We start from the raw sequence: 11,562 nt of genomic DNA, 5'->3' as shown, positions 1-11,562 counted from the left end.
ACTTACTCAGCAAATCCTGGGCTGGCCAGCCTCCTCCAGTCAGGCGCCGCGCCCTGCCTGCCTGCCTAGCTGCCTGGGGGCTTGCAGAGTTGGCACTGGATGCGGGCATCGCTGCCCGGCTCTCCCTGGCGCTGCTGATGGCAAAATGGGGTCCGGCCACGGAGGTGACTTAGGGGACTCAGCCCTGCAGCAGCAGCAGCAGCAGCCGCCGCCGCCTTGGGATGGATGCCCCCATGCCCCCTCCTCCATCATCCTCACTACCAGCAGCATGTAGCCCAAGGAGAGAGGGACTGTGGACCTGCCTCTTTCCTCCTTGTGTTGTTGTTGTTGTGGGCTCTTCTTGGGTTAGAAGATGAAATGCTTTTCTCGCTACCTGCCTTACCTCTTCAGACCTCCGAGCACCATCCTCTCTTCCAGCTGCCACACTGAAGGTACCCATGAGGATGGGATGGGGCCAAGGGAGAGAGGAGGAGGAGGAGGAGGAGGGGCAGGGAAACACAGCTACTCCCCCCTTCCCTTCCCCTCCCTTCCCTTCCCAGGCTTGTGCAGGCAGTGGGTGGGGGAGTCCCATTAAAAAACAAAACACAGTTGCAAAAAGCTTGCCTCCTCAGATGATCTCAGGGACCAAGGCTGGCCTTGTGGACCAACCCTTTTCCTTGGATCAGCAAGAACTGGTCAAGGTGAATGGTGCAAAACGTTGCAGGAACTAGTAGTAGGAAGGGCTACTGGACATCAGGGAGAGGAAAAAAGAAAGAAAGGTCCAGACCACAGTCCTTGCTTCCTCTTCTCTACAGCTTTTGGTTTGCAAAAAATAAAAATAAAAAATCTCACTGCCAAAATTTGCAGAAGGGAATAGAATGTGAATGATTTAAACTTTGTTGGTGGGTTGATTTGTGTTGTAATTTTGTTTTGGGTTTGTGTGTGTGTGTGTGTTTTGTTTTGGATTGGAAACCATCATCATCATTATCACAACCATCCAAAATGTTCCAGACAGGGTCTGACTATCTATGGGCCTCCACAAATGTTGCTGTGAAGTTCTGCACGTATGTTTTATGTGTTGCAGCCAGAATAAAAAAATAACAACAGATTTTAATGACTGCACTGCAGATTTGAATGTATGTCACTGTTTGGTTTTGTTTCCCCCAGTCACATACTGTATTTGTTCTAACACATTTAACAGCCTTGACTGTTTCTCCTTTTTTTCACCCATTTGTACCAGTCTGTTTTCATATCTCTCCGGTTGGGAGGCAGAGGATAGCTGTGTGGATCAGGACGAGTTAATATAACTAAACATGTCTAAGTATAACTAAGATGTCTTAGCAAGTTTTAAGTATGGCAGACTGAAGGGGAAAGCTTCAAGGTGAAGTCCATAAACTTTTGCCTTTCTTGGATGATTTTCCTGTCCATTTGTGTGAGGTGCTTCCCATTGTTAATGGTTTGCAGACAATTTACTGGAATTCTTTCCTTACCCTTATCATACATCATGACTGAAGAGGAAAGCCAGTTTTGAATAAACATCTTACTAGATGAAGAATTTAGATATACAGTACAGTTAGTTCGTGAGTGGTGTTCTATTGTGTTTACAAGATTGTTTCAAAAGTTTTGTGAAACTGAATTCTAGATCTGTTCCTGAGGATATTTTTAAGTGGCACATAAGTATGTATTTCTAATACTGATGCTGCCAAAACCCAGTTGTACAGCTGGTGCAAGGGATGCAATCATATCATCTAGCATATCTTTCATTCCTCGTTGTTGTGTGCCTTCAAGTTGCTTCTGACCTATGGTGACCCTAAGCTGAAACTATCACAGGGTTTTCTTGGCAAGATTTTTTCAGAGGGAGTTTGCCCTTGCTTTCCTCTGCAGCTGAGAGAGTGTGACCTACCCAAGGTCACCGAGTGTGTTTCCATGGCCAAGTTGGGACTTGAGCCTTGATCTCCAGGGTTTTAGTCCAATGTTCAATCACTACAGCACACTTGCTCCCTGTAAAACATAGCTTTATTGTTAATTAAATGTTAACTATCCTGGCCATACTGGCAGCACCATCCAATATTGAACTGTCTTTTCAAGCTAAATGCACTTTTGGCTGAGTAATTTATTATAGGAAGATAGAAGTAAATGGTATATTGCAGATTCTCCATCGTGGTCAAAGAACTTGGATGGGACTCTCCCACAATGTGGAAAAACCGCAATATTGGAGCCCCATTGTTTTTAATGGCCTTGCGTGCAGCACTGTGCATACGCCACAGGTACACACACCATTTTGTCCCTCCTGGTTTCCTGTCCACAGGAATTCAAAACTGTGAATGGGAAGTCAGCAAATCCAGAAGGATGACTGTATTTTCTTTTACTATTTGTTTCTAATCCTTGTGGGGAAAAGTACATTGTGCCTTACTCATTTTTATTTTATTTTTTAAACATGGTCTAGAATACTCAAACCTGCCCAAGTGAATCGCCTAATTTAACCTTATTCCATTCCTTCTTGTTTCCCATCTACTGAAATCTCGTTTTTATTGAGGTTTTGTAATATATAATCTGACTGATAATCAATCAATCAATTCATTTGTTAAAAGCAAAAAAAGTCAAATAAATGTAACTTCAGGTGACATCCCAACAACAACAAAAAACCCTTAAAGTTGTTGATGACTGAATACTTCAGTTCCTAAGCTACATTTCAGAGTTACAGGCCTAGCTGATCAAAAGTTCTTTCAAACATTGCAACTATATATATATCTGTTTAAATGTAAGCCATACTGACTTCAACAAGGCTTATTCATTCATTCATTCATTCATTCATTCATTGAATTCATGCTCTGCATTTCCCCCAACATGGGATCCAAGGTGGCATACCCTCAGGAAAGTATGAATGGGATAACTGTACACCTGAATCCTCAGTACTTTTGAAGAGTTATTTTCTTTATTGAAATATGGTATTTATACTTCTACCACAGTTTCCAAAACAGATTTTAGGTACATATCTAGTAAGCTGAGGTGCCAATTGAAGTCACTAAAAATTTATACAAGACTCAGGTTCCTATAATTTTTCTTATTTGCCAGAAAACCTTTGGAAGCAAAGAAAACCCTGCCAATTCATAAAGTTTAAGAAATCTAAGACTTTTTGATGGGAGCCATTGTGATAATTGCTGTACCCATATACCATATACAAAATGACTTTAGACAAAGGAAAATATGGGAAATCCCTATGTAGAAATGTTCAGAGTAGAGGAAGAAATGTTATGCCTGTATTAGGTATTGTAGATGCCATGAAAACCCAAAGGAATTATAGAAGAAAAGCTTTGCCAACATGAAGAATTCTTAATAAGGTGGGGGAAGTTTCAAATTCTTTCATCTGATCCACTAAGTCAGTGTTCATGAATGCATTTATTATAAGTAAAGTGATACCAGACCAACTAATGAAGTGACATGTTTGCATGACTTTGATGGAGATAGCTTTACTCTTGCCAATCTCTATAGACCTAATTAAAGACATATAATCATGACCCCTCCCTCTCCTGCATCCGTGGTATGAGTCAATCAGTGAAAAATGTTGTGCTTTCAGAATATTATGCCATATCAACAGGCCATAAGAGGTTGTATATTCCTGTATACGTGATGAAGCTAATGATATCCCATTGTATATTCATGTATATGGGTTGAAGCTAATTACTGTATTTTCTGGCATATAAGACTACTTTTTAACCCAGGAAAATCTTCTCAAAAGTCAGGGGTCGTCTTATAGGGCAGGTACTGAAACTTCCGAGCTGGACTGGAGAATCTGTGGTTGCCACATATGGTGGGGGGACCTCAAAAACATCCGCGGCCGCATCCCTGCTGCTCTGATAGTCTTGGAGACAGGGAGGGATGGGGAGGCAGGGAGAGCTGACCAATCCAAGCAGGCTTTGTATACAACAAGGCTTCCTGCTAAGTACCTGCATGTCATAAGCATTTGAATTAAAATTACCATATTGCAATCAAATCTGATGGTTTTTTAAATTTTTGTTTGGTGTGCGTTGGAAGAGGGGTAGTCTTATACAGTAAGTATATCCCAAACTCTATATTTTAACTGGAAAAGTTGGGGGTCGTCTTATACGCCCAGTTGTCTTATATGCCGGAAAATACAGTATATCCCACTGTCTACCGTATTGGTCCCATCTTATGCAGGATTGGAGATAGTGTTTGTGTGGGCCCTAACACGTCCATATTTCCCAAACCTTTGGCTTGTTTCTGGTCAAAATAAAAAATAAAATAAAGGGTGCATTGCTCCTCTGGGAAGCCTCCAGGATTCCACCTTTTAATTAGATTGCAGGCAACCTCTGTACTATTAGAAATCAAAAGTTACTCATTTTTCCATAGCTAACCAATTTTGCTTTTTGTGGGGAAATTTTAGCCGTGAAAAAATGGACCTGCTGAGGTTGGCCACTCACAATTGCTTTATATACATGAAGTCACAGAACTCTATGATTCTATAAAATGGGTCCTGGAGCAGATCAAGCCAGAAATCTCCCTAGAAGCCAAGATGACAAAACTTAGGTTGTCTTACTTTGGTCACATCATGAGAAGGCATGAATCACTGGAAAAAAACAGCAATGCTAGGAAAGGTAGAGGGAAGTAGAAAGAGAGAAAGGCCGCATGCAAGGTAGATGGACTCTATTAAAGAGAACACGAATATGAGTTTGCAGGAGTTGAGCAGAGCAGTGGAGCACAGAGGGTCTTGGAGGTTGACTCAGCCTTCCATCCTTTCGTAGGTTGCTAAATGAGTATCCAGCTTGCAGGGGGAAATTGGCTAATGCATTGTAAACCGCTTAGAGTGTGCTTATAAAGCAATATAGAAATGTAAGTGCAAGTGGTACGGGTAGATACAGTATCTTGTTTCTTTTACACTTCTTTCTTGATTAGCAGCTATGACTATTTCCTCTCATTTCAAGGCTGGGGAAAGGCTATAGTTCAGCAGTAGAGAATCTGTCATGCATGCAACAGATTTCTGGTCCAGTGACTGCCATGTCTGGGTAAAATTGGAAAAGCAGCTGTCTGAAACCCCAGAGCACCACTGTACAGCTAATTTGGTGAGCTGCTCCCATCCCTTACTGCTGTTGTCCTCACAGTCATTTATGGCCCAAAACAATTGCTAGCCTCAAATAGAGTAGATCTATGGCATGAATTCTGAATTCTTATGTAAATCCAACTGTTTCAATTTGAGTTCTCCTCTATTTGAAACTAGGAGCTGGATGTAGGCTTGAGGAACTACTTACACACTGATTTTTATTTGTAGAGAGTATCCATATGTTGCTTGATTATGCCACAGAGTATTTCAGCACCAATACAGAGGCTTGTACAGAGAGATTCTTCCACTCCCTGTGTCTGAGCCACTCCTACTTTCTGTGATCTACTCTTTAGACAGGTAATTATCACCCTTCAGCAAATATCAAACTCCACTGTCCAGTTTCCAAGTTTCCATTCCTGTTAGCTCCTAATGCTGTGTCTATCTGATTTACTACCACATATCTGTATATTTCTAAATAAAACCTTCTTTTATTCATTCAAAACCTGGGGTTCTCTCACATTAGTATCAGTATACACAGGTGCCAACAATCCTCATGTTACCCAGCCTCTTGCAAAGCTAATTTCCCCAACTTTTCGGCTCGAACAGACAGGCCAAAATAAGCCTGCTTTGGGTCACTTTGGAAGTATGCTGTTTAAATGATGCATGCGTACTAAAAGGCTGGAAGCTGTGCCAAAGCCACGCTCCAGTCCTAAGGACTGAAGCACGGCTTTGGCACAGCTTCTGGGCTTTTAAGATACATGTGTCATTTAAACAGCATACCTCCAAAGTGACCTGAAGCAGCTTTATTTTGGCCTGTCTGTTCGGACACTTTAAGAGAAGCTAACACTGTTGGTGGGGACCTTCCACTTCCCCCACCTTTCTTTGGGTACCAGTGGCTACTTTCTGTATCTGCAGTGTGGACTGACTGTATTTATTCATTTTCTGAATCCCCTAACAACACTTGCTCAGTTAACATGCCCTTGCTTTTTCTCCTTGCTGATTTATGGGTCTCTTGCCCAAGGACCTCCCCAGTTGCTGAGTTATCTGTCAGTTTCCTCAGTAACTGGCCAGGATTTTGTTGGGTAACTATTCCTACTTAACTACAACAGAAACTAAGATGGTATCAGAGAGCAGATTAAAATGGCTCAAAGTGAAACTGCTGTGAGGGAAGGGTGGGAAGTTGGTGGAAGCTGGAATTGGAGAAGTCTGCATGAGCAGCGGGTTTGTCTTACCGTATTTTCTGGCGTACAAGACGATTGGGCGTATAAGATGACCCCCAACTTTTCAACTTCAAATATAGAGTTTGGGATATACTCACTGTATAAGACTACCCCTCTCTTCCACAATAAGTCAGAAAGGAGCTGAAGGCACACAACAACAACGACAGCAGCAGCAGCAGCAGCAGAGGAGGAAGAGGGGGGAAGAGAAAAAAGGAGAAGGAGAAAGAAGAAGAAGAATAGGAAAAAGATAAAAAGAAGAGGAGGAGGAGGAAGAGGGGAAGAAGAAGTGGAGGAGGAAGAGGAACAGGAGGAAGAGAAAGAAGAAGAGGAAGAGGGGAAGAAAAAGAAGAGGGGAAGAGGAGGAGGAGAAGAAAAAGAAGAGGGGAAGAGGAGGAGGAGAAAGAAGAAGGGCCCAGCTAGCCGGCTGCCTTCTCCAGAGGCAGAGGAGCCGCGTAGCATGTTCTCTGCCTCTGGAGAAGGCCTTACTGCTGCGGCCTCTCTCCTTGAGGCCCAGCTAGCTGGCAACGCCTTCTCTGAGGCGGACGCACTGCGCGGCTCCTCTGCCTTTAGAAAAGGCCTTGCCGCCACGGACTCTCTCTTTAGGGCCCAACCAGCTGGCAAGGCCTTCTCCAAAGGCAGAGGAGCTGTGCAGTGCGTCCTCCACCTCGAAGAAGGCCTTGCCAGCCAGTTGGGCCCTAAAGAGAGAGGCCACGGCGGCAAGGCCTTCTCCAGAGGTGGAGGACATGCCGCACAGCTCCTCTGCCTCGGGAGAAGGTCTTGCCGCCATGGCCTCTCCTCAGGGCCCAACCGGCTGGTAAGGCCTTTTCTCCCCTGCTGTATAAGACATCCCCCGACTTTGGAGAAGATTTTCCTGGGCTAAAAGGTTGTCTTATATGCCGGAAAATACAGTAATTGTAGCTTCTTGGATTGTAGGTGGAGATCATTAGAGGCAAAGTGCCTTGGGACAGTCATGGGTTGTCCCATGAGGCAAGCAATTATTTAGGCTAGTGCTAATCAGTATGATGGTCTGTAAATTGGTACCAGTCCACAAATCATAGACTGCCAGTTCATAGTGAGCTTCCAGGAAAAAAAAAGAAGCAGTTGTAGCAAATACACTGCCCAAAGCCAGCAAATTTACCTCCTCCCCATCACTGCTGTCATCACCTCCCTCTGGGCATGCATTTTGTACAGAGTGTTGTGCTTGTGGTGTTACCCAACAGGGTTTCAGCTCAGGTATTATTGTTAGTTACGTTGACATCCTGCTGTTCTTTCAGTGAACTCAAGGCAGCAGACATTGCTTTTCATCTCCCCACTTCATTTTGATAACAACCCTGTGGTCAGTATAAATATGACTAGATGCTAGTCAGGGTTAACCAATGAATATCATGGTTTAGTAAGAACTAAGTACTGTGTGAAACTGGGAGGAGCAGCCACTTAACTTGTGGTGGGCAGAAAGCATCAGTCCACCCACAGCATGGTAGAGTTTGGGAATATGTAATGTGACTGTTCAAAGGCTCTTAGCTGTTTATCTTTGCCTTCATAAAATTATTGCTCTAGTGAATTGCTTTGACATCAGAACAGAAGTTACTTAAATATTTAAGGCCATTTCATTCTATTACTAAATGCAAAACACAAGAGAGGGTGGAAGCCAGCTGAATGCATATGGATGGAAGCCAGTTAGTTTAATATATATCTGTATTAAAAGAAAATATAAGCATTCTTTTAAGGGTTATAAACAGTCAGAGACATTGATATCTCAGAAAGATTTCTTTGGCATGAACTATAACCTTCAGATGGAAACAGGCAATTGATTGTTATCTGAATCTCATTTGAGAGATGGCATTTTCAGAACTCTGTCCTGAGTGGCACGGCTTCATTTCTCTTGGGGCCATGAAATGGCTAATGGGTTAGAGTATGTGCTATACACTATGAAAATCTTTACTAAATGCGGCGGGGGGTGGGGGTGGAATTGGACAGAGGCCATAGCCCATTTGAGGAAGACAGATGAGGATGAACAAGGCAGATACAAGTTTTAATTTTCACAGTTGATTTCAGTCAATTTATGGATTTGTTAATTTCTAGATAATCAGAAATTCACTTTAGATAATCAAAAGAGGATTTTGATTCTCTTAAATGTAAGAGACAGTCAGATAACATTGGGATTCTGTTGGTGTACCATCCACCTCACTGCTCAAAAGTCTCCCTTCCTGAGCTAGCCGGGGTGGTCTCAGGGTTGGTGTTGGAGTCTTCTCGTCTATTAGTGCTGGGGGACTTCAACATCCGTGTTGAGACTGCCCTTTCAGGAGTGGCACAGGACTTCATGGCCTCCATGACAACCATGGGTCTCGTCTTACTCACATTGCTGGACACACTCTGGACCCTGTTTTCTGTGCTGGGTGGGGTGATGATGTGTGGTGGAGCTTTCCACAGTTCATTGTCATGGATAGATCATTATCTGGTCAGGTTTAGACTCACTGGGACTCAGAACCTCTGCAGGGATGGAGGACCTATTAGGATGGTCCACCCCAGGAGACTGATGGATCCAGATGGATTCCTGAGGGCTCTTGGGGAGTTTCCTATCACTTCAGGAGGTAATTCTGTTGAAGCTCTGGCAAACCTTTGGAATGGAGAAATGGCCAGGGTTGTGAACCCAACTGCTCCCCTCTTATGGAGCAGAGCCAAACCAGCCCACTGTTCTCCAGTGAGTTGATGGTGATGAAGTGAGTGAGATGGAGACTAGAGTGATGTTGGCAGAAGACTCGGAGTGAATCTGACCAAACACGGGCTAGAGCCTATTTGAAGGCCTTCTCCATGGCAGTGCAGGCTGCAAATAAATTATTTTTTGCTGCCATCATTGCATCTGCACAAAGCCATCCAGCAGAACTGTTCTGGGTGATCAGAGGTCTCTTACACACTCACTCTCAAATAGAAAATACAGACCATTCAGCAGCATGCTGTGAAGAGTTTGCACAGCACTTTGTAGATAAAGTCGCTCAGATCCGCTCTGACTTGGTTGCTGTAGTTGATGCAGTGCCAGAGGATGTAACCTTGACTCCTGTTTGTCCAGTGTTAATGGATACTTGTCAACTAGTGCAGCCTGATGATGTGGACAGCATCCTTGGAGAGGTAAAAGCACCACATGTTTCTTGGACCCTTGTACTTCTTGGCTTATTTAACAGGACAGAGGGGGACTGGCTGAATGGGTAAAGGAAATAGTCAGTGTCTCCCTACAACAAGGTACAATCCCATCTTGCCTAAAGGAGGCAGTTGTAAGGCCTCTGTTAAAAAAAAGCCATCCCTGGATCTCACAATAATGAATAATTATCGACCAGTATCCAAGCTACCATTTTTGGGCAAGGTTTTGGGATGTGTGCTGGCTTCCCAACTCCAGGGACTTCCTGATTAAACAGATTATCTAGATCCATTTCAATCTGGTTTCAGGCCTGGCTATAGAACAGAGACAGCCTTGGTCAGCTTGGTGGATGACCTACGCAGAGAACTGAATAGGGGGAGTGTGTCCCTATTAGTTCTCCTGGACCTCTCTTTCAATACCATTGACCATGGTATCTTTCTGGACCGCTTCTCTGGGATGGGGCTTGGAGGTACTGTTTTACAGTGGCTCTGTTCCTTCCTGAGGAGTGAACTCTGAAGGTGGTGCTAGGGGACTCCTGCCCGACTTTGTGGCCATTGGCCTGTGAGGTTCCTCAGGGTTTTGTGCTGTACTCTATGCTATTTAAGATATACATGAAGCTGCTGGGAGAGGTTGTCCAAAGTTTTGGGGTGTGATGTAACTAATAAGCTGAGGACACTTAATTCTGCTACTCCTTTCCACCTCAGTCCAAGGAGGCTGTCCTGGTCCTAAACCAGTATCTGTCATCAGTACTGGACTGGATGAGGACAAACAAGTTGAAACTTAATCCAGATAAGTCAGAGGTGCCCCTGGTTAGTTGGAAGACAGATCAGGGAATAGGGATCCAGCCTGTGTTAGATGGAGTCACACTCCCCCTGAGGATGCAGGTTCGCAGTTTGGGGGTACTCTGGGACTCAGCTTTGAACCTGAAGGCCCAGGTCTCTGCAGTGACTATGAGTGCTTTTGCACATTTAAAGCTTGTGCACCAACTGTGCCTGTTCCTTGAGAAGCTGGACCTGGCCTCAGTGGTACATGTCTTGGTTAAATCACGTTTGGACTACTGTAATGCACTCTACATGGGGCTGCCTTTGAAGAGTGTTCAGAAACTTGAGCTGGTCCAAAGAGCTGCAGCCAGGCTGCTAACAGAGGCAGGTTATAGAGAGCACACAATGCCCCTGATGATACAGCCCCACTGACTGCCAGTTTGTTTCCAGGCGCAATTCAAAGTGCTGGTGATGAGCTATAAAGCCCTATATGGCTCAGGTCCAGGCTATTTGGCAGACTGCATCTCCTTATATCAGCTGGCCCAGGCTCCAAGAGCCATAGGGGAGGCCCTTCTCTCCATCCCACTACCATTACAAGCACGGTTGGTGGTGACAAGAGAGGGGGCCTTTTCCATGGCTGTCCCTAGACTCTGGAACTCCCTGCTCAGGGAGACCAGAATGGCCTCTTCTTTGATGCCTTTCCGCCAACAGGCGAAAACATTCCTCTTCAGACAGGCATTCAAAGTAGAATGCTTTTAAAGAATGGCCTGTGACACTATATTGTTTTAATATATTTTAAGCATTTTTATCTTTTTTATAGTATTTGATATTTTAGCATTGAATTTGTTTTAATTGTTGTAGTAATTTAATCCTATTTTAACATATTGTTTTTGTATGTTTTTAACTGTATGTTTTTTTAATGTTTTAAGCCACCCTGAGTCTCAGTCTTTGGAGATGGGCGGGATATAAATAAACATAACAACAACAACATATTTCACCATAAGCATCCCCTCCATAGAACATTCATTTTTGGTTAGTGGTTTGTTTGTTGCAAGTATTTTACACCACTGTTCATACAATAATGTTTCCAGTGTAACTTATAGAATCATAAGCGCGTTACAGACTGCCCAGAAGGGGCAGTCTCGTGCCGCTGCTGGTTGCAGCGTCCAGGAACCACAGCAGCCAAACGGTGCGGTTCCCAGATGCTGCAAAGAAGGAACGCGAAAATCACGCTCCTTCCTGCGTTCCAGAAGAGACGCCGCAAGTGCCAAAGCGCGCACTCGCGGCGTCATTTCTGGGGTGCGATGTGCGGACGCAGTGTGTCTGCTAAGTCAAGATGGCGGCGGTCGTGTGGAATGGCCGCCGTCATTTCGTACAGACTCAGTCCGTGCTAGGGTTAGCGGCGTCTGG

General features: G+C 44.2%; 1 protein-coding gene across 1 annotated transcript in view; it reads left to right on the top strand.

The window, feature by feature from the left end:
• The first annotated feature begins 228 nt into the window (after window positions 1-228).
• The window catches only part of PPP2R2B (protein phosphatase 2 regulatory subunit Bbeta), a 301,992-nt gene continuing 290,658 nt past the window's right edge, over window positions 229-11,562 (top strand). Inside the window, exon 1 of the mRNA XM_089531373.1 lies at window positions 229-431. Within this exon, the coding sequence (XP_089387499.1) occupies window positions 353-431 (79 nt within the window). The 5' untranslated portion in view covers window positions 229-352. The remainder of the gene's footprint in view (window positions 432-11,562) is intronic.

The sequence above is a fragment of the Sceloporus occidentalis genome, unplaced genomic scaffold, assembly GCF_023333645.1.
Source record: "Sceloporus occidentalis isolate IW3139 unplaced genomic scaffold, rSceOcc1.0.p SCAF_1, whole genome shotgun sequence".
Lineage (NCBI taxonomy): Eukaryota > Metazoa > Chordata > Lepidosauria > Squamata > Phrynosomatidae > Sceloporus > Sceloporus occidentalis.
Note: the sequence above shows the minus strand (reverse complement) of the source record. Positions and strands in the feature narration are given on the sequence as shown.